This window comes from Lagenorhynchus albirostris, chromosome 5 (genome assembly GCF_949774975.1).
Source record: "Lagenorhynchus albirostris chromosome 5, mLagAlb1.1, whole genome shotgun sequence".
NCBI lineage: Eukaryota > Metazoa > Chordata > Mammalia > Artiodactyla > Delphinidae > Lagenorhynchus > Lagenorhynchus albirostris.
This window is the reverse complement of record NC_083099.1, coordinates 100,943,473-100,968,361: the sequence shown is the minus strand read 5'-3', so window position 1 is coordinate 100,968,361 and position 24,889 is coordinate 100,943,473. Positions and strand designations below refer to the sequence as shown.

General features: G+C 35.3%; 1 protein-coding gene across 2 annotated transcripts in view; it reads left to right on the top strand.

Moving 5' to 3' along the window:
* Positions 1–802: 802 nt before the first annotated feature.
* Positions 803–24,889, top strand: part of EPHA6 (EPH receptor A6) — an 874,905-nt gene continuing 850,818 nt past the window's right edge. For both annotated transcript variants that reach the window (XM_060149381.1, XM_060149380.1), the window contains exon 1: positions 803–1,181. In XM_060149381.1, coding sequence (XP_060005364.1) covers positions 803–1,181 — 379 coding nt within the window. The remainder of the gene's footprint in view (positions 1,182–24,889) is intronic.

The window sequence follows — 24,889 nt, the reverse complement described above, 5'->3', positions numbered from 1 at the left end:
CCCGTCCCTATCCAGCCTGATGTGACTCTCCTCTGCTGCTTGCTCTCTTCCTTCGCTCTCCTAGGACTAGCAGCGGAGGCGGCCGCAAAGCTGAGGCTCTCGCCCTACTGGGCAAGTTTGGGCGACCCGTGCTGAGGAGTGGTCAGGTTGGTCCGCCACCGCCAAGCTCGTCCCGGACCCGGTGCGTTTGCCCGCAGCACCCGCCCCCCTCTGGCGGGAGAAATGTAGAGAAGTCGGGGGTAGCCGTGTTGGGAGCTGACTAGCCCTAAAACGCTGGACGCTGCTGCCGCGAAATGGGGAGCAAAGTGCTTGGGGGACTAAGTGCGGCCTCAGAGATGCCGGGGAAGCGGTTCTCGAGGCCGAAGCGCGGCGCAGACGCGGCCGAGCTGGAACTGTCTGCTCTGCGGGTCGGTGCCGTCGCCACCTAGGCGAGGGGCTGAGGGCGCAGCTCGGTAGCTCGCTCGCACAGCTCGGGGCCCCGCGGAGCCTTTTCAGTCGTTCGGCTCGCGCCGCACTGGCCGGAGGAAAGTTCCCGCGGCCCCCGCCCGCTTCACAGCTGCTGTGCCCTCGTTGCTTTTGGCTCTGCAAGAGTCCACTTCAGTCCGGAGAGGCGCTCGGGCCGTCAGAGCTGCAGGAGCTACCCGCCGCACCTGGTCCTCGTCCCTCCCCCGCTTCCGGCCGTGAGGCGCCCTCCCCCGCCCCCTCGTTCCCCTCCCCCAAACTACAGCCAGAGCTAGCTCCTGCGCGCACGCTCTCCCGGGCCCAAGGGAATAGTCCTCGCGCGAGCGGGACACGGCGGTGGATGCAATTCCGCTCGCCTACAGCCGCCAGGAGCTCCCTGGCGCCTCAGGCAGCGTCCTCCTCCCAAGCAGCTGCGCCTGCCCCTGGGCAGCCTGGACCTTCGTGCCCTGCCCCCGGGGCCTCGCGCGGGGGGCGCCCCGGGACACTCTCTGTGGGCCGGGTGGAGGAGGAAGAGGAGGAGGAAGAAGACGTGGACCGGGACCCGTACCCTACGCGGAACACCTGGCTGCGCTGCTGCCACTTCTCTTTAAGGGGGAGAAGAGAGCCGGGGAGAGCCATGGGGGGCAGCGAAGTCCGGGAATTTCTTTTGCAATTTGGTTTCTTCTTGCCTCTGCTGACAGCTTGGCCGGGCGACTGCAGTCACGTCTCCAACAACCAAGGTAAGGGACGGGGCGCAGAAGCGAGAGGAGGCGGGAGGAGGCGGGTGCTCTGAGGACCGGTGCATTGGTCGCCTTCTGCAGGTAACTTTGTCCCGGGGTAGGCTTCTCCGGGCTTTCTACACGAGGGGGTAGAGGGTGTCCCCTCCCCAGAGCGCCCTGTCCACATCGGCCGGGGCCGGCGACCTCACGAATTCCGGTCCCTTCTGCTTCCAAGTGTCTTTAAACGGATGCGTGAGCATCAGCAGCAGTTGGGTCCCAGCCCTGGCGGCCGCGGGCCCACTCCCCGCTGCGCGGTCTGCGCTGGAGGTCAGGCTCTGTGGCACAGGCTTAATGGAGACTTCTGGCTCTCTGCGGTCGCTCACAGCACGGTAACATGTAGGTATCTCCCACATGCCTTCAAGAAAGCAGATCGCTCTCGCTGTAGCCTCTGGCCAAATACTAGCCTTTTGCCTTCGGTAAACTAAGCCGCCCTCGCCCAGCTGCAACCCCTTTACCCCATCCAGACCGAACGTAGACTTGTTGGAAATTATTCTGAATTATTTCTAGCCCAGATGCCCAAAGGGGCCGGGGGGATAAGTGTTAGGTGTGAATTAACAAGTTGTGAATATCCTATTTATAAAGTCAGGTAAAGTGGTAAAGTGAAGATGAATAGTGTGTGAAAAGTGAAAGTGTGGTTTACTGAATGGAAAGCACTGAGAATTTTTGAACATTTTCTTGCCTTCTATCCAACAATCTTTATGAGACATATCTCATTGGATTTCTGCTATGAATATTTAAGGATCTATAAAAAACATCACCTGCATAATCTAAATCCTCCTAGACTAAGAGATGAACAACCGTAAAAGTTTTCCAGCATGTACCTGGCTTGATGCTCTCACTGGCACTGTGATGACTACCAATGTTACCCGTTATGTCACACTTTTACAAATACTTCAAATATACAACTTCAGTTATAGTTACCATTCAACATATAAGGCTTCGAAATAGTTTGCAGGTATATAAATGGAGGTCAGATGACATGAAAGTGTGCACTGTTTTTGCGAGGGTGAGAAGGTTGAGAGAGAAGGCAAAACAACACAGCCTTCTTCTTTGTTATCAACATGTATGACCAGTTTGTTAGAATTATTCAGAATCAGTATTCAGTTGTTCTCATTTATACAACTGGTACTTTTGACATGTTTTTCTAATTTTTTTTTTGACCTGCCAAATTGCAATCACAAATGCATATGTCAATTTGAAAATCCTACACAACCATCATGCCTGTGAGGATGTATCATATGAGTACCACCTATAGTGCCATACTCTCCTATGGCGGTGTATACCTTCAAACACATCCCTTATTTGTTTTCAAGGAATATTGGCATTAAATATCAAAGGGGTAGTTACTTAATCTACCTCTGAAAATAGAAGATTGTTAAAAATAACGTAATTATTTGACCTTTTCATTGAAAGGAGAGAGGAAATTTTTAATAATTGGAAGATCAGACATTTATGTTGTACCAAATGTGTCTGGGGCTACTAAAGAGATGTATACTTTGAAGTAAAGTTTACTAGAGATATTTTAACAGTTATTTCCTTGCAATCATTTCCCTAAAACAACATATATTTTTTCATTAAGTGCTGGTAACCATCCAAGGCCCTGAGGATACCAACATAAATAAAACACATGTTACCCTCTTCACATGACTAAAGTGCCATTCTACCAAAATGTGTCAAATGTTAAAATATGACATTTCAGCTATTCATATTAAATTTAAGGACATAGAGAAGTTGTTTGTTAACATTTTGCAGTAATTTTTATCTATTTTAATGACTTTCTCATACTTTGAAAAGACATTTTAATTAAATATTTACCAATTATATGTAATTTATGTGTGTTTTTATAAGTTAGCTTAACAGTGTTAGTATTACTCAGTTTACCCAACAATTTAATAAGATAAGTAAAGGTAGTCTCCTAAAACTCTTAATTTGAACTTGCACTAACATACTAAAAACACAGGCTATGCATTACACTTGGCTAATATAGTGCCTAAAGGCTAAGTTGGGTAAAATTTAGAGGAGTTCTTCAACAGAAGATTATAGAGAAAATATGCTCAGATTTTTTTCATCAGACACAAATGATTCCTCATAAAATGCTTTTTACAGCCTAAAGTCATAGTGATTAGAAATTATGCCTAATAATACTTTGAGATAATTTTCGAATACTGAAATCATCATGCTAATAGTTAATAAAATGTGGAACTTCAAAATGTTATTTTTATGAACACTTGGGGGATATTTTCTTATTTGTAGCTTCCTAAATAGATGACATGAATCAACATATCTTACCAATTTGTAAACATTGAAAACATGAGGTATTACAGAATTATTATAGTATGTACACAATATAGAAATACTAATGTAAAATATAAATCAAATTTTACACATAATAATAAACATCAGTAATATGATGAATAGTTAATTTTAAGGATATTGTATTCATTTTCCTAGTAACTTTTCATCCTAAGAGCTAATGGAATTCATGTTTTATTTTTAAAATTTGTTATGGAGGGTAAAATTTCATTTTTATTTAATTTGCCTTCTCATTAAGAATATTCACAAGGTAAACTTTTTAATGTTATTTATCTATTTTTACCAAATCATATAAAATCTTTCATGGTTGAATGAAGAAATCACCCTCTTCCCATTTCCTAGTTTTCCATACGTAGGCATAGTAAAACTATCAAAAAAGTGAACTACCTCATTTTTAACCTGGTGCTTAAGATGGTGCTAAGAGTAACTTGAGTACAGGAAGCATCTCTTCTCTTGTTTTTTTAACTGCTGTGAAGCTCTGCACTATAAAGACAAATCAGTTTGACTCTCTTTTCCTGTTACCCAAACCTCCTTGAATCCATCAAAAAGTAGAGTTGCTTCCTAGATCACTTCATCTGATTAAGTAAGTGAAAGCATGATTTGTACTCAGATTTCTCTTATTCCATTAGTTTTCCCTCTATTTAAAACCATAGTATTTATTTCGTGTTGGTAATTTTTATGTAAAAATAACAGATTTTACCCTCTTAATATATGTAAACTTTTATTTCCGTACTAGTAGGATACTTAGGAGAATATAAAATACAATCTTGTTTCATATGTAAGTAGCCAGGTGTATCAATAACAGTGGTTAGTAGCCACCAGGGATCCATTAATTCAGAGATTACTCTGCTTTAGTCTAAGAGTTGATGCATCTCTCAGGGTGTGACTCATGTTTCCCAAAATAATCAATACTCAAATAATATATTAAATCAAAATATGGTTTGAATATGAGAGTCTAGAGAGCTCATTTTACTACCAAGATTGTGTGAATTGATCTTTCTCCTGCACCCAGGAAATTCAGTGACAAATGAAATAAACAAGGAAAACAGTAGTCTGAATCATTAGTTTCATTGAATTTATTAATTTGAATGAATTGAGTGTAAAATACACTAAGTTTTGTGTAAATACAGGTGAACACAGGTGAGCAGAAAAATATCTGCTTAATAAAATTCATAGCCCCAAATTAGTTGAACTTCCATAAGTGTTGTTCACAAACTATAAGTCTGTTGTTCTAATATTTATTGGAGGGGAGGAATTGAAATATTTTCGGAAAGGTCAAGAGTGAACTTTACGGAAAATATTTAACGTTGTGTTAAATAAGGAAAACTGAATGATTTATAAAGAATATTTCTAAAAGACCTTTCACTTATATAAAATTTATTTTCAGCAATAAACTATAGTTGTAAAGGTGCAGATTGTAATCTCATGTTTTCTTATTTTCCATAAGTATAAAAACAACCTAGAATGCAATTTTATTATGCATTTACAAATTGAAATAAGCCATTGTGTAATTAGTCATTATGATTAGTGTTTAAAATAGAAATATAAAATACCATTGATATGCATTGATCACCTAAATGTTTTTTGCTCTGGGTTTGGGATAACACTGTCTAAAAATTTTTTCTTACACAAAAATTATACATTGTTCTTTAAGGATCTCTTCTTCAAACTAGGAATAACATGAATAAAGCAGTTTTAATTGAGATTTTCCCAAGGGGAAAATATATATCTAAAATTAGTGGTTAAATAACATCATTTTACATTTTTAATATTTTCAACTTTTCTAATAAGGAATTTGTATTACTTTTATGTTACAAAATTAAATATTGAGAAAAATACCAGAGTTGAAATTCCCTTCTTCACTAATCACTGCTGGTATAAATAACTTAAGTGCAAAAGGCATCATAGATTTCTTGTATTTCCTTCCACCAATCCTCTTTCCCTATGACAAGCACCATATCTCAATCTTTCTCTTTCATTCTTTTCTTTTCACACATATGAGTACTTCTGACTATATATTTCATTTGTCCTAAATGGCGAGAGAACAGATCTTATTTTACAGTGTACATAGTCAACTGAACCCCCAAAGTAATAGAAGTTTCTTCATTGTGTTCTTGACTCAACATTTCTTGGGAGTATAAATATGGTGGAGATCAGTACATATAGTTAAGTAATGAAAAGGGATTGACTTTGTTCAGTGTACTTTGTCAATCATGTAATCAAACTAAATTTGTACAGAAGGATTAAATTGTTTATACAGGGCTTCCCTGGTGGCGCAGTGGTTGAGAGTCCGCCTGCCAATGCAGGGGACACAGGTTCGTGCCCCAGTCCGGGAAGATCCCACATGCCGCGGAGCGGCTGGGGCCGTGAACTATGGCCGCTGAGCCTGCGCGTCCGGAGCCTGTGCTCCGCAACAGGAGAGGCCACAACAGTGAGAGGCCCGTGTACCGGAAAAAAAAAAAAAATTGTTTATACATCCACAGTGTTATTTTAAAATAAATATTATATATATTATACATATAAAAATTGTGCAACATAATTTAATATACTACATCTATAGTGTTCTGATCAACTTGCAATTTCATTAGACTGACATTAGTTCTTTAAAAAATGGAAATTATATTACCTCAACTTTTGCCTTATTTTATTGAGTACTGTGTTTTCGAGTTTAATATTTAGATGATGAAGAGAAAAAGAATAAGTAAGGCAGACTTTATAAATGCCCTCATGGAATTTATTTTCTAGTAAGTGAGACTGACAAAAAAATATTTAAGTAAATGAAACTATATGCTGTGCAGGAAAGAATACAGGCACTGAGCAAATAAAAGGAGGGACCTGCTATTTTAAATGTGATGGTTGGAAAGGCCTATCTGGGAGGTGACATGTAAGCCACATTCTCAAGGATGAGAAAGAGCTAATTGTACAGAATGGGAAGGAGTGCATTCTAGGTAAAGGGAATTGCCTGGTCAGTGACCTTGAAGGGAAATGAGCTTGACACGTTTGAAGAAGTAAGTCCAGTGTGACTGGACCTTACTGAGCAAGGAAGAGATTTAGCACAAAGTAAGGTTTGAAAGATAGTGAGGAACCAGATACCACAGAGAAGAAAACAAGCCATGGAAAGGAACTGGGTTTTAATATTATCCTAGGTAAAATGGGAAGCTATTGAGAGATTTTAACCATTTTTCATTTTAAGAGCGTTATGGCTAGTGAGCAAAGAGATGATTGGAAGATGGCAAGAGTAGAATTAGGAGTCTGTTGCAGTTACCTGGGGGGTGGGGTATGGTGGCCTGGCTAGAGTGGTGGTAGTGAGATGGGGAGAAGATGGATTTGAGATACATTTTGGAGTTAGGATTATGGGATCATCTTATCATTACAGAAAAATAAATGTAGATATTCAACATATCACTTCTTTTCCAAAGGGCTGAAAAAATTTTCCATTACTCCCCGTAAAAATGACCTTGCTTATAATTGATAATTGACAGAGTATAGGAGGGGTGGGGTGAGGCCCACTTTCCACTCTATTCAGCTCAGACTATGATTTAAAATATAATCTTAACAGTTTTACTATTTCAAACTATTGTCAAACCATTGTACATAACATTGTACACTCATATTGGATCAACAAATGAAATTTTTTTAATGCATTTTTGACATGACAACTTTCCATATATAGTTGTTTTTTGTCAGAGTGGATAATGGCACACATGGGCGGAGACATCTTCACAAAGCAATATGGTAATCCAACAGAGTCTATTAAAATATAGAGCAATATTTGGAAGTTTGGCTTATGCACCAGTTTTGTTCATCTTTGTTATGATCAGATTACTGTTACTGAAAACAAAAATGTAAGTGATACTAGATATCAAATAAGCGTGTTTCACATATTTTCTATTAGTCTCCTTTTATCTCTGCATTTTGTTTCAATGAAGAGAAACAAATACACGTTCAGAAAGCCTATAAGAGATCCAGAAAATGAGATCTTAAGATGAGGGAAGAAACTATTAGGCTCTCCACTAAACAACAGTATATTGCATGTAATTTAAAAAATTTCCCTGACCAGTTATTATTCATTACAGTGAGTTGCATTATAATAATAATTTATGAATGTAATCATTAAATAGAATCATAAAAATTCCTAACTTAGTCATATATACTTTGTATATATTTAGAAAATTCATACTCTGGAAATGCTTCATTTAAACATTTCTAAATATTCTTAAATATAAATATTCAAACATTGTAAATCTTATATTTTACTTTAGTGCTTAGAATGTTCTGGAGAATACTATTGATATATATATATATATATATATATATATTTTTTTTTTTTTTTTTTTTTGCGGTATGCGGGCCTCTCACTGTTGTGGCCTCTCCCGTTGCGGAGCACAGGCTCCGGACGCACAGGCTCAGCGGCCATGGCTCACGGGCCCAGCCGCTCCGCGGCATGTGGGATCTTCCCGGACTGGGGCACGAACCCGTGTCCCCTGCATCAGCAGGTGGACTCTCAACCACTGCGCCACCAGGGAAGCCCTACTATTGATATTTTATAGTGATTTCCTTTCAGTAAACATTGACTTCTTATGGGATATACAATTTTGTTTTTCAATGATAAATATTCTAGAACTGAGTGAAAACATTCGTTCTTCAAACAGATATTTATCAGAGGCCTACTATTTGATAGGCAGTGTACTTACCATATATAAGAATTCAAGGAGAACTTTCCCTCCCAGAATATATGATCCAGTGAAGGGTTTCCAGTCTCTTTCCAAGTCTGGCAGGAAAATTTTCTGTTTTCTTAAAATTAGATCCAAAATTAATTAGAAAAACTTTAAAAACACATTTGTTATATGGTAACATGTAACAAGTACTGTTGCTCAATTCTCAATATATTTATGTACCACTTATTTGAAAGTAATTTCTATTATTTCATTACAGTTTATCTCAAAGTTAAAAAAATAAGTCACTCAACAGTCACATATTAAGAATCTCCCTGTGTCAGGCATTATGCTAGGTTCTAAGTCTACAACAGTGATTATCATACAATCTCTGTTCCTTAGAAAATCAGTCTTCTCTGTTGATGTTATATATCCTTGAGTAATTGATATTTACTCTTTAATTACTTGATGATTTTTATGAGATAAAGAATTTTACAGTAAATGAGATCATGAGGGAGAGAAGGAAGGGGCTAAAGTAATACTACTAACACTTTCATGTGGTTTATTTGTAAAATTGCTTCACAAGGATCTTCTAATATTAGTTTTATGGGTGGGCATATATTCTATTTAATTACATGAAAAGTAAACATAAATATGCATTTAAAAATACAACCATGCGTAGAAAATATAAATATTTCACATCTGTAATGGCTTTCCATGGACTGACAGGTAGAGGGAGATTTTGTTTGAAGGATGTTAGACGAGCTTTTTATGGTGTGTTTATTTAAGGTGGATTTATTATTAAAAACTATGGTTAATGGTGAAGAAGCTAGTTTCTGCAGTTTCAGATAGCAGCAAGCATACCTTTTAATTATGCTTTGGAGTGGGAACTGGGATGAAAGTATGTATTTTCAGTCCATGTACTGAAAAATAGATTCAGCTACTTTCCCAGGATACTGCTGTGTCCTCTAGCTATTGGCCTGTTTGATGATCTGAACTTGCTGGATATAAATGAAAAATCACCCCTATTCCTTCTATTTCATTTTATAACTTCAGTTGTAAAGTTGTACTTAACTTTTTGATCATAGAAGATATAACATCTCCTTAGAAACTGAATGTTCAGGAGGTAGAATTAGTTATGTATTATTCTTACAATGTTAGGTATCTGTGGATATATGGGATATTTATGTACGTAATTTATTTACTTATGTTAACTTACTAATAACATAACAGTAGGATAATTATGTATTCTTTCAGATTATTATTATAATACTCATATTGGTGGTACATGAGCCTTGCAAAGAGAAACACATTCTTGTATAGAACATAGGGTATAATGTATAGAATAAGGAAAAGTACTTACACATGATTTAAGAAAATCAATATATGAAAACTTTCCTACCTTTGATGACTAGGAAATAAAAAGGTATTACATTAATATGTATTCCAAATAAGAATTATCTAAAACTAATTAAAATGATTGCCTCCAAATATGAGTTGAAATATATCTCAATATCACCTTATTTTTTACTTTTAAAGGAAGAAATTTGTTCCTTATATTGCTATGATACTTTAATATTGCTAAAATAATTAAAATTAAACATTTAATTAGAAAATTAAACTATGTAGTGGCCAATGAATGTTATTCTAAAAATTGATATCTAAGACAACTGAAGTTTATTTTAAAATATAATACAGTAGCTAAGTAGCTATAAACATGCAAAATGAAAGAAAAATAGGGAGAGAAAAACTGAATTATGGTACTATTTTTAAAATGAACCTAATTGGTTAAGAAGTCTCTCTTGTTTATATATATATATATATATATATATATATATATATATATATAACAATGTCGTGGGTTAGAGCCTTATCTCTGCAAGTATAGAAATGTCCTGATGACAGACAACGTTAGCTAAATCTCTTTAAAAAAAAAATCCTGAAAATTTCCTTTCACTCTCCTTCTGGATTTAAAGTATACTTAGACAACATTTAAACTGTGAATGCAAGTGAAAATAATTAGTAGTTGCCATTATGTGTGACAGGAAAGAGTTCAGCAAACTAACAGCATTGCACAAAATCATAAGACTTTTGTCAGTTTCTAAAATTAAATAAAATCTATGCATTAGTCCACTTGTTAACAATTATAATGTCTGATCAACAACAACAAAAAACCCCAAGACTGCAGTAGCCACAACAATTTCATAACACTAGAACATTTAATGAGGAAACTACCCTGTTTCCTTGGCTGTTTTACATGTTCAATTTAATGAGGGAGCAGTCAGAAAGAGATCCTAACTTCTATCTGAAAAAGAAACAGAATTTCAGAAGTGCATATTGTTGGTATAACGTATTGCTTAGCATGTTTTAAAATAAGTGAAAAATAACATGCTCCAATTTTATTTTTATGATACTATATTAGAGCAAAAATTGTACCTATATTATAATAACTTACTGTCTTAAAGTGTTATAGTATAATAACTTCATTTTATAGTTTAGAAAACTAGAGTTCACCCCAGTTATTAAAATAGCAGGTAGTTTGTTTATTTAAAATTCCATGTGTAAGAACCTTTATGATATTCACTAGTTTATGACCAAAAATTCATGCATATATATGCACTGTTTTTTTAGATTTTTCAAGAGCTCTATTACCTAGTAAAGCAAAAGTAAAATTTAAGAATTTATTTTAAAGTTTAGTATTCTAGAGTTTTAAGTGCTTGTTAAAGCTAAATGAAAAATTTCCCTGAATTTATGAAGCCTTAAAATCAGATGAAATTTTTATCCTGTTTCTGCGATAAAGTTCTGAAATACTTTTCCATTGTAATATAGATATAGTTATCTTTGGGTTTTTGTTCATTTTTATTACTTATATATAAACACTTCAGTTCTTAATCTATATGGTTTATTTGTATATATTTTCCTAGAATTCTCAAATTAGTTCAAAATTAAGTATATATTCATCCAAGTTTTAAATGAAATCTGTTGATACCTACTATGTTTTTTCACTGTGCTGGGAACAGAAAACTTAAAGATGGGTCACTTTGCCCTGGACTTCTGAGAGCTTAAGATTTAACTAATGAGGCTATTTATATGTCATTGAATAATTGACAAAGCAATATGGATTTAGCTGTTCCATAGATAAGTTCACATCTATGAACTATTGTTTACAGAGATGAAAAGGTAAAAGTACCATTTTCACTGATCTATGAATTAGTATATGGAGACATTGAGAAAAAATATTCATTCAGTATGTTGACCATGACCCTATATTGGCACTGACTTTGTGTGCCTGCTAGAAATGAAATAGGATCTGGCCCCTGACATTAAGAACAACGTTGTAAAGTTGAAGAGATATACTTAACAGTTAAATACTAGCAATATAGCAAAGAGAAAGGGAAACAATTTTAAAAATTATAAACAAAAAAGAATCTTGGGTTACATATGGGAAATGAAAATGAGTCTCACATTTATCAGGATTCATCATCATAAATATATATAAGCAATAAGAGAATTAAAACAAGTGACTCCTCTGGAAACTTCAATTTTTAAGGTACCTTGAATTAGTTATTCTGCACTTGAAGATTAAAACTTACTCTCTGTATAGGTAAAAATAAAATCCAAGTGAATAATATCTTAGATTGAACATAGTTTTTTTTTTTTTAACATCTTTATTGGAGTATAATTGCTTTACAGTGGGGTGTTAGTTTCTGCCTTATAACAAATTGAATCAGCTATACATATACATATATACTCATATCTCCTCCCTCTTGCATCTGCCTCCCACCCTCCCTATCCCACCCCTCTAGGTAGTCACGAATCACCCAGCTGATCTCCCTGTGCTATGCGGCTGCTTCCCACTAGCTATCTATTTTACATTTGGTAGCGTATATATGTGCATGCCACTCTCTCACTTCGTCCCAGTTTACCCTTCCCCCTCCCCGTGTCCTCAAGTCCATTCTCAACGTCTGCGTCTTTATTCCTGTCCTGCCCCTAAGTTCTTCATAACCATTTTTTTTAATAGATTCCATATATAGAGTTTTTAAGTAAATGGCACCACTTGGCTTTTTCATTAAAAGTTTTATCATACTCTTTAAGAAATAGTGTGTTTGATGATGGTGGCTGCTTTTAAACAGCACAAAAACTATAACAACACAAAATCTTGATTTTAATGGATTGTATGTGGTTTTCTCTACTGATTATATTTAGATGATGGTAAAATTGTAAAATCTGTATGATTTACACTATATGCAATTTAAAGATTAAAAATGTTTCTCTAGTTTCTTGCCATCTTTTACCATTCTTGTTTTATTGTGATTCTCTTCCCTACCTCTATTAAATATTGGTTTTTAGAGGTGTTTCATAACTTTGAAGTTGCTAGTATTCTTTAACATTTATGTTAAGAAATTAGATAAATTACTCTTTGATAGATCCTGTATTTTATATTTGAGAAATGTGCCTGTAGAAGAACATAGAAATTGCTGCCAGAATTTGGTATTTTTAAACAGAGAAAAATCAATGGCAGATTATCCATGATTAGCGGTTGACATTTAGATTTGTACATTTATAATGTCAAAAAGCACTGAAAACTGTCAATTTAGTTTCTAAATTACAATAATATTCTTATTTTCAAATCCAACATTTTATGGTTCTCATCTGTCCTTCAACATAGAGGTATATTTAAAATAATAATTGAAATAATTGCAGATCTTTTGACAAGCTGGACTTTAAATAATTAATTGAAAAATTACAAATCTGCTAAAAAGCCTAATGAATTACTCATCTCTTTGTGAGCATCTAGGTTTGTTGTTGTTGCCCTGATCATTATTTCAATACCCTAGTGCAGGCGTTATTTCTAACTTATGAAAATAAATACCTTTATAAAGGTATATTATGATTGGATTAATATTTCTTCTCTTTTAATCATTACACAATACCTAGAATATGGTCATGTATTGCCATGTCATAAAAATTATTTTAATTCTGTGCTAGAGTATGTATCATAAGTCTTTAAAGTATTTTCTCCTCCAGCAGATGATTTGCCTGGGCTGTGAGAATCTGAGTTGTTGTCAGGCTTTACTAGATTGAGGATATTTTTTGAGGTTTGATATCTTAATTGTAAAACATTATGATTTTAAGTACATCCCACCACACATATGCCACATTTATTATGGAATAGATCCCATCCTCCAAATGCACACTAGCTTGGTTGGAAGTTCTGCTTCTAATGTGGCACGAGAGTGTAGGAAGCTTAAATAGTATCTATATAACTAAGGAGAAAGCCATAAATTTTCTTTTTAATATACTTGTCTCTGATATACTTATTGTCCAGGTCCAAGATTATCCTGTTCAGTCAGTTGCTCTCAATTTCTTATAAAAATTTTGGACTTAATTCTCTTCTAATGCAAAATTAGGGAATATTTCATGCAAATGGACTATTTTAAATTTATCTTCTTTAGCTAGTCTTAAATTGGAATGATTATGATTTTCTTTTATGTGTAAGTTCTTTATATACTACTTACATATGTCATGTTAATGCCAAGTATTCCCCCAAGTTACCTTTAATTATGTTTATTACTGTTTGTATATCAAGATTGGCTTCAGCCTCCAAATTTTTCCACTTACCGTTTTTCCCCTCTAATATTTGCTTCTGATGACATGCACACATTGAACAATAGGCAGTTGGGGAATAAATGCCCATTTACTAGTCACTCTAATAGTGCTTTATATACAAACGATAAGCTACCTGACAAAAGGTCAGTTGTAACTAATGTAACTTATGCTGAAGTGGGGTTTCTTACCTTCCAATTTTAATCTAAATCCTCCCAAATTCACTTACCTAATATTCACATGAACAAGAATGGCTGATACCTACCTAGTTATAGGTAGGTAGAAGAGGGGGAGGAAAGGTAGGCTCAAGTTATAGGAACATTTACCACATGGAATGAGGATGACAAAAAAGCGTTTGCACGTGGCTCTACTGCAGGTGTGACATTATGCTGGATTCACATACATACACAATCTTCCAATATTGTGTAGCTTGGAAAAACTCCTTGAGTGGAAAAGCTAGAAAAAAGTTGAAAGGGGGTTGAGAATTTGAGTAAGAATTTAGGCTGAATATCTAGCAGAAATCAAGGAACTTTCCTTCCTCAGTGATTATTTCTCAACACTTAATCTTTTTGGAAGAGTTTATAATTTTATGGAGTGATGTCTATTAATCTTTTTCTCAGTTATTTTTTAGTTTTTTTAATGTGTAGAGACTCTTTGCACATCCTATTTAACTGTATTTTCTAGATGTGTTATGGCTTCAGGTTAATATATATCATGCCTCAGAGTGTGCTATGACAACAAACTTTTCTTTTGAAGATGTAAAATGTTCTAGAAAGCAGTTAAGCAGAAAGTTGAAAAATATTCATATACTTAGATTATTAATTCCACTTTTATGAATTTAAATTCTAGGGGAATGCATGGATAAAGACAGGCCAAAATTTATATACAGGACTTTTCATTTCAGCCTTATTTATCAAACTGAAGAATTGGCATCAAAGTCAATGCCCCCAGATAGGAACATCTTCATAGAGACATAACTTCCTTTATTTGTAAAAATTTCTTCAATGAGGGCATGTGCATCAACAGGAGTCCCAAATCCCTCAATGTGAGATGGTGGAAAAACTTGTTTTGCTACTGAGAGAGCACATAAGAGAGATGATAGGAGAACAAGGAAGGAAGCCTTTGCAATAGGAGCAGTCTGATGGAGATTCTGGGATTTGTTTAGAGTAGCCAAGAGTATGGTTTAAAAATGATGGTGTCTGTTGTTCTATTTGAAATTGTTCGCTTGACTGCGATGTTAACCATTTCCCCTATCTTCACCTCCAACATTTTATCAAACTCTGTTATACTTCAGAAAAACAAGAATAGAAATCAGTTCTAATTTAAGTTCAAAATAAATGGATAGCATCTTTGTACTTAAAGAGGATGTTTCTCTGAAAAACTCAAAAATGTTTTGTACTCAGCAGTCTCTCCCATTAATACACCTGTAAAAATGTATCTTCAGTTGATGGAGGATTTGACATAGTAGGAAAAATGAAGAAAAAGACCGAATGCTTTTCAACTGTGTATATTAATTTAATTCTACCACTTTATCTTTTTATTCCACCTTTCCAAAGTAAGTAAGCACCATAAATTACTGCACTTATTTTACTAATGGAATTTATATGGACGTTAAGTTACTTGGCAAAGCTGATAGAGCAAATTAGTAACCACAAAGGAAAAAGAAAGCAGGCCTTAAGCCTGTTAGATCAGTGTACTTTCTAAATGAGAAGGAGAATTTCAGGCAACTCCTAGAATATTAAAAATGCAAAGGTATTGAATTTAAATATTGTTCCTCTACATTAATGTCTAGAGAAATTTCTAAAACACTTAACCTATATTACTTATAAATATTGATAATCTGTTTTAAAAGAATAGAAGATTTTTTTGGAAAATTATTTATAAAGAAGGATTTCTTTTACTGGATTATACAACTTTTTAAAATTAGCATTTAATAGTTATGACTTTAAGTAATATGCCATTTTTACTCCCATTTTCTTTATATATATTATTTTTGTGGTTGTAAGGCCCATTACTGTGTGCTTTTGCTTGTATGTTTATCATTTGTTTGTTTACTAATTCGTCCAGATGTTTAAACTGCTTGTTAGGCACTGTACAAGCAGTCTTGATTAATGAGCAATAATGACAATTTAAGTATCTAATGAGAAGCTGTACAGTTTGAGTCTTCAGCCCCAGAGACTCCTCCTTTTGGACTACTTTTGATTTTCCCTCAATTCAGATCTAGCATAGCAACTATCAAGTCTTAATGTCTATAAGAACTGCTGAAGAACTTTTTCAAATGACAGATTGCTGAGCCCCACTACCAAAGAGTTGGATTTAGTGTGTTAAAGATAGTGTTTAGGACTGTTCATTTTTAATAAACACTCTGCTAAATGTAGATGCAGATGGTTTGAGAAACCCTGACTTAGGGATCCCTATCTTTATCCATTGAAGCAAATAGGGATTAAAGCTAGCTAAAATAGGCAGAAAAGAAATTTATAAGGAATTTGATATCTTATAAATAAAAATTGGATTTATAATATAAATGTTGGATTTATAAGACTTTGGATAAGATGATTTCACAGAACTGAAGAGACTCCTAGAGAACCAACTTTAGCAAAGGATAAGAATCAGGGCAGCACCTGGGATCTAGACATCAGGAATTAATCATCAGTCTCATTGGGCTGAATTGATTTCAACCCTTTTTTCCCTATAATTGTATTACTCAGCTAAAAATATCAGTTCTGCAAGAGGGAGTCTGAATGGCCTACATTGGGTCATGAGCCCCTGCATCATAGAAAGAGTAGGACGCCTTGATTGACAACCTTACCGTGACTGGACACTGTGGGGGACAAGGAATTCCTTAAAAATTCTGTCACTAAAACAAGTGGAATGGATAATGGGTGGCCAAAACCTAGCACATGTCTAATCACTGATAGTATAATATAATCATCCAAATAACTTCTTTTAAAATTTCAGCCCTTACACTAAAAACTCAATTATGAAATGAATATGACTTTTTATAATTAGAGTCTATAGTGTCTCCCAGTTCAGCCCAGAGGAGTTAGGCATCATATTACTACTACCCTCAATAGAGTATTAGCAATTTAGGAGACATATTATAATAGAATCATGAAGCCAGTCTCCCGAAAGGATAGCAATATATTTGCTTTTACTCAAGTACAGTTTGAAATATCCCTTGTTATGATAAAACTCTTATCCTGCAGTATAGAAGATAAGGAAACAATATAGATGGCCTGAACTAACCTTTTCTTTACAAGAAATTTGACTTTTACCAAGTGGCTTACACAAAATTTCAGTGCATTCAAAATACTGTACAATATTCTGGTCATTACTGTGTGCCTGGCTAACATGAGAAAATTTGTGACACAAAATATTGTGCCCAATATTGATCCAACTTCCGTACACAATTATTGTGCTTTTAAAAATAAACCAATTCCTAAACTATAGAAACAAAATTGATATGCCTCTAAATGTTATATTTTAAAAATATATAGTAAATGATGTTTTAAGGGGTTTGGATTTTAAGATTGCTAGTGTTTCATTTCAAAATAGTTACATTTCTATGGGACATTTTCCTAGAAATAGCTGTTCAAATGCAGTATAAATTCTGAGTTTTTGAGTGGTTACTCCTTTCTAGGCACCATTCTAAGTACTTCAACGTATTCAGTTGTGTAATCTTTACAACAACCCATAAAGTTAATCATTTTTATCTCAGTTTTATAGGTAAGGAAATTAGGACACAAAATAGGTTAAGTAACTTGTCACAGTGTTAAATGGTAATAGAGTGTTATGCATTCAATTGAGTCCCCCCCAAATTCCTATGTTTAAGTCCTAATCTCAGGTACCTAAGAATATGACCTTTTTGGGAAATGAAGTTGTTGCAGATGTAATTAGTTTAGATGAGGTCCTACTGGAGTAGGGTGGGCCCCTAATCCAATATGACTGGTGTACTGACTAAAAGGGAGAAATTCGGAGATAGACATGCACACAGGGAGAAGGCTACGTGAAGATTAAAGCAGATATTGCAGTTATGGATCTACAAGCCAAGGAACACCACAGATTGCCAGCAAACAACCTTAAGCTAGGACAGAGTCATGAAACAGATTCTACCTCATGGTTCTCAGAAGGAACCAACCCTGCTGACCTCTTGATCTAAGATTTCTAGCTCTCAGAACCGTAAAACAGTAAATTTCTGTTGTTCTAACCCAGTTGTGGTACTTCGTTATGGCAGCACTATGAAACTAACATGCAGAGTAAGGATTTGGATTTACACATTATAGCTCCAAAGCGTACATTCTTAACCAACACACTGTATTGTTTCCCTGCATATAATTGAATAAATACATCATCTGTTAGGATGTAAAAGAGATCTAGACTAGGAAAGCTAATCCAGACTAAGAGAGCTAATAACATTTTTCTGGAACCTGATGTGCCTCTTTGTAAGGGCATTGAGAAAGGTACTTAAAAGTATTATTTTCCTTCAAAACTGCCAATAACAAAATAGAAACAGACTATGACTAAATATGTTTGGAAAACATCATGATCTGAGAACCATAAATTATAAATTTGTATAAATTAAGTTTATTTAAATATCAAAAAAGTGTCATCCTTAATAACTCTTGAGAGAAAGATAGAAAATCTTAAGGAAGATCTCTGCTGTACCTGTTAGATGACTGTTTACATGTATTTCAGTTCATGTAGAGCATAACTTTTGCATATACCCAGGCCTTGACTACTAGTGAATTAAACAGGAAAAAATGTAGAAAAATGATTGCTATTACACAAAGACCATAATGGAGACTGTGCATGGTCTTCTGCCCATAGATTTTTCTAATTAAAACAAACAGCCATGGAATTAGGGAAAGTCATGTATAACCTAGGTTTCTTCTGTTCAAAAATAAATGTAGTGAAAAGAAAAATGAGAAGGGAGAGCTAGAAGTAAGTAGGAAGTGTATACTTAGAAGGTATATTGATACCTTAGCTCTGAAATATTAGGGACAATAAAAGCTCAAGATGCCAGAGTTGCTCTGAATTGCCAAGAATAGAGGGGTAATAGCCTAAAAACCCTGAATTTTTTTTTCTCCTTCCAACTCTAAGAGGAGATTAAAGATGAGTTAAGGGGAGGTTTCTGCTTGGATTTAGTAGTGGTAGGAAATGGTAATCTATAAAGCAGAAATATCTTCCTGTTAAAGTTTGGTAAGATACTTGATATGTATCTCGTTATATTTGTTTAATTTTTACTCTGTTCAATGTTGCACAATCAAATAAGCCTGGGTCTGAATTCCAGTCCTATGCCTTATTAAAATTAATTTCTTAGAAAATGGCTACTGTCTTAGCCTTGTTTTAATTATCTATATAATAGCAAAAATAACACCTATTTAGTTTTATTTTGAGAATTTATAAATGGAATATACTATATATATATATATATATATATATATATACACACACACTTGGCCACACAACAACAGTCACAATAATATAATAGTTAATATTTATCTACTGATTACTATGTTTTAAGGACTTTTGTGCATTGCTTCATTCCTTTAAACTAGGAAGTAAGTCATATTATTCCAATTTGACAACTGAATTTGACAGCTACCTCATAGAGAGTCTGAGGAATTTCCTCAAGGTCATAAGCTAGTAAGTTATGTACAAAATTTTGGAATCAAACCTAGTTTACTATCTTTGAAATAACACAATTAACTATATTACTAGTGGCCCTTTGTCAGGGATACAAATATAAGTAAACGTAGTTCTTTATGAATTTCTTGTCTAATAGGAAGGGAAAGTCAAATGGGTGGAGACAACTTCTTGTCAGTGTGGTGATGGAAGTAGGTACAGGTTACCAATGGCTTTGAAGGAAGGAAGATGTGGTCACATGTACTTTCAGGCATCAAGAAGGACTTCATATAGGAAGAGAAGCTTGAGCTGAGTGTTAAAATACTAGTCATTATTCATTAGGTGACTAGTGATTACAAATTATTCCAGATAGATGGAATAACAGGTTCAAGGGCCTGGCAAAAAATACAATAGCATTTCGCGGGGTCCTGGTAAATAGTTACGAATAGATAGAGACTATAAGGAAGAGAGAGGCAGGAGATAAAGGATGAAAAATAGACAGGGGTCAGGACATGAAGAGCTTTGATCAGCTCTGCCTAAGTGGTTTGTACTTTATTATTAAAAGCCAGAGGTTCTTAACTCTGGCTGTCCATCAAAATCTTATGGGGGGCCTTTGAAAAAATACTCATACTCAGGTCCAACCCAAATCTATCTTTATAAATACATTTTTGTGGTGAATTTTGAACATCTTTCTTCCTACTCTTGTTAACACCCTATTAAGCATGTAGTAGGGAATAAATATTGGCTAATTGATCGGCTTTTATTAGCTGATGCAGCAACTTCAGAATTATTTTTAGTTATTTTGGTGAGTGATGTGAAGGGAATTTTTTTTCATCATTGAAAAGTTACATTTTTATAAGAATGTTCTAGAATTTTAAAAAAAGATATGAAGGTAATAATGACCCAGAATATCAATGTGATATTCTGATATACTTATTATTGATTTACTGATAAATAGCCAAAAGGTGCATTTTTTTGGTGAGCAGCACATTCCCATGTTCCTCCCCTACTTGTACTGTTAGTATTAATGTAAGGCGCACTGACTGCATTTTTTTCCATGATCTTGAAATCGACAGTATAGTTTTTTCCTGTTTTAACTTCTAATACAGAACGAGTATATTACCTGTGGGTTTTGTGTGTGTGTGTGTGAGAGAGAGAGATAATGCAACATGCAGATTTAAAGTTTTTCATTAGTGCTTCAAAGGCAGAAAAGAATGAAGCTAATCTAAAAAAGTCTATCTGGGCATAAAAAAATTCAGTTTCACATATAAGGAGCTTGCGAGTCACCACTTGGTTCTAACAATAAGCAAAAACCTGAAAAGACTGAAAAATCAACTCTTCTTTGATCCGTAAGAGAGGGGAGGACACAGGGCAAAGTGCTTGCCCCCAAGGTTGGAAAGACAGACAGGCAGATGCAGGGAGTTACAGCTTCCCAGAGAAGAGCCTCACAAACAGAAACAGCCACAGGAACCATTGCTGGGTAGAACATGTCCAGCTATCAAGAAAAAAAATTACAAGGTATACCAATTGCAAAAACCACAGTTTGAAGAGACAGAGCAAGCATCAGAACCAGACATGACAGGGGTGTTGGAATTATCAGATTGGGAATTTAAAACAACTATGATTACTATGCTAAGGGCTCTAATGGATTAATTAGACAGCATGCAAGAACAGATGGGCAACATAAGCAGAGAGATGGAAATCCTGAGAATGAAACAAAAAGAAATGCATGTATATGTATGTATGTTTATATATAAGTGAAATGAATGACAGCAGTGATACGTGGGAAAGAGGAGGAAATAAGACTATTTTGTTATTATAAGGTACACTACCTACAAAGAGGTATAGTGTTATTTGAAAATAGGCTTGCATTAGTTGTAAATGTATATTGCAAACTCAAGGGCAACCACTAAAAGAAGTGAAAAAAGAAGTATAACTGATGTGCTAATAAAGGAGAGAAAATGAAATGAAATTTCATTTAATTAAATGGAATTAAACTTCAAAAGGTAGGAAAAGAGTGAAGAGAAAGATAGGAACAAAGAGCAAGGGCAACAAATAGAAAGCAGTAATGACCGTGTTAGATATTATCCAGTTATACCAATAATCACATTTAATGTTAGTGATCTAAATGGATGAAATGAAAGACAGAGACTGATGGAGTGGACCAAAAAACAAGACGCAACTCTATGTTCTCTACAAGAAACCCACTTTATTTTTTTATTTTTATTTATTTATTTATTTATTTATTTATTTATTTATTTATTTATTTACATCTTTATTGGAGTATAATTGCTTTACAATGGTGTGTTAGTTTCTGCTTTAAAACAAAGTGAATCAGTTATACATATGTTCCCATATCTCTTCCCTCTTGCATCTCCCTCCCTCCCACCCTCCTTATCCCACCCCTCTAGGTGGTCACAAAGCACCGAGCTGATCTCCCTGTGCTATGTGGCTGCTTCCCACTAGCTATCTGTTTTACGTTTGGTAGTGTATATATGTCCATGCCACTCTCTCACTTTGTCACAGCTTACCCTTCACCCTCCCCATATCCTCAAGTCCATTCTCTAGTAGGTCTGTGTCTTTATTCCTGTCTTACCCCTAGGTTCTTAATGACATTTTTTTTTCTTAAATTCCATATATATGTGTTAGCATACATTGGCAGAACACTCTATGACATAAATCACAGCAAGATCCTTTTTGACCCACCTCCTAGAGAAATGGAAATAAAAACAAAAATAAACAAGTGGGACCTAATGAAACTTCAAAGCTTTTGCACAGCAAAGGAAACCATAAACAAGATGAAAAGACAACCCTCAGAATGGGAGAAAATATTTGCAAATGAAGCAACTGACAAAGGATTAATCTCCAAAATTTACAAGCAGCTCATACAGCTCAATAACAAAAAAACCAAACAACCCAATCCAAAAATGGGCAGAAGACCTAAATAGACATTTCTCCAAAGAAGATATACAGACTGCCAACAAACACATGAAAGAATGCTCAACATCATTAATCATTAGAGAAATGCAAATCAAAACTACAATGAGATATCATCTCACACCCATCAGAATGGCCATCATCAAAAAATCTAGAAACAATTAATGCTGGAGAGGGTGTAGAGAAAAGGGAACACTCCTGCACTGCTGGTGGGAATGTGAATTGGTACAGCCACTATGGAGAACAGTATGGAAGTTCCTTAAAATACTACAAATAGAACTACCATATGACCCAGCAATCCCACTACTGGGCATATACCCTGAGAAAACCATAATTCAAAAAGAGTCACGTACCTAAATGTTCATTGCAGCTCTATTTACAATAGCCAGGAGATGGAAACAACCTAAGTGTCTATCATCGGATGAATGGATAAAGAAGATGTGGCACATATATACAATGGAATATTACTCAGCCATAAAAAGAAACGAAATTGAGCTATTTGTAATGAGGTGGATGGACCTAGAGTGTGTCATACAGAGTGAAGTAAGTCAGAAAGAGAAAGACAAATAACCATATGCTAACACATATGTATGGAATTTAAGAAACCCACTTTAAATATAAAGAAACATATGGATTAAAAGTAAATGGATGAAAAAAAAAAAGTAAATGGATGGAGAAAAATACACCATCCTAAAAATGATCAAAAGAACACATGAGAGGCTGTATTAATTTCAGACAGAACAGACTTCACAGCAAGGCAAGTTATTAAGGGTAAAGTAGGGCATTATAAAATGATAAAGGGACCATTTCTTCAAGAAACATTACAGTCCTTAATGTGTATATGCCTAACAACAGAGCACATACTTTTTAAGGCAATGACTGATGGAACTGCCAGGAGAAATAGATGAACACACTACCATAGTTGGAGACTTCAACCCCTCTATCAGAAATGGACATATCCAGCAGGCAGAAAATCAATAAGCCCATATTGAACTCAACAAAACTATCAATCAACTGGATATAATTGACATCTATAGACTACTTTATCCAACAACAGCGGAATGCACATTCTTATCAAGCTCACATGCAACATTCACAAAGATATACCTGATTCTTGACCATAAAAAATACCTTTGCAGATTTAAAGAATAAAAATCATCATGTCAGCTTCAACCACAATTGAAATCAATAATAGAAAGATAATTGAAAAAATTAAAAATATGTGGATGTAATCAACACATTACATCCAAAATATGTGGATGTAACCAACATACTAAGAATCAAGACCGAATCATGAAGGAATGGAAAATCTGAACAGACAACTTACTACTAAGGAGATTGAATCAATAATCAAAAACCCCACAGCTGGGGCTTCCCTGGTGGTGCAGTGGTTGAGAATCTGCCTGCTAATGCAGGGGACACGGGTTCGAGCCCTGGTTGAACACATGCTGCAGAGCAACTAGGCCCACGAGCCACAACTACTGAGCCTGCGCGTCTGGAGCCTGTGCTCCGCAACGAGAGGCCCACGCACCACGATGAAGAGTGGCCTCCACTTGCCACAACTAGAGAAAGCCCTCCCACAGAAACAAAGACCCAACACAGCAAAAATAAATAAATTAATTAATAAACTCCTACCCCCAACATCTTAAAAAAAAAAAAAAACCCACAGCTAATAGCGTAAAGTCCAGGACCAGATGGCTTCACCAGTGAATTCTACCAAACATTTGAAGAATCGTGGTACTAATCCTGCTCAAATTCTTCTAAAAAATAAGAGGAGAGAACACTTCCACACTCTTTTAATGAGGCCAGCACTACCCTGATACCAAAATCACACAAGGGCACTATAAGAAGAGAAGATTATAGGCCAATATATCTGATGAACATAGATGCAAAAATCCTCAACAAAATATTAACAAGCCAAATTCAACAGCATTAAAAGGATCATACACCATGATCAAGCAGAGATTATTCAAGGGATGTGAGGATGGTTCAACATTTGGAGATCAGTCAATGTGTAATACACATTAACAGATGAAGGATAAAAATCATATTATCTCAAGGGATACAGAAAAAGCACTTGACAAAATTCAACATCCATTCATGATGTTGAACTGGGGATAAGAGAAACTATGTCAACATAATAAAGGCCGTATATGACAAGCTCACAGCTAACATCATTCTCAATGGAGAGAAGCTGAGAGTCTTTCCTCTAAGATCAGAAACAAGACGAGGATGCCCACTTTCACCACTTTTACTTAACATAGTACTGAAAGTCCTAGCTAGAGCAATTAGGCAGGAAAAAGAAATAAAAGACATTCAAATCCAAAGGAAAAAATAAAATTATCTTTATTTGTGGATAGCATGGTGTTATATATAAAAAACACTAATGAATCCACCAAAAACTGCTAGAACTAATTAATGAATTCAGTAAAGTTGCAGGATACAAAATAAATATAATAAAAATCAGCTTTATTTCTATACACTAACATCAAACTTTCAGAAATAGAAATTAAGAAAGCAATCTCATTTACT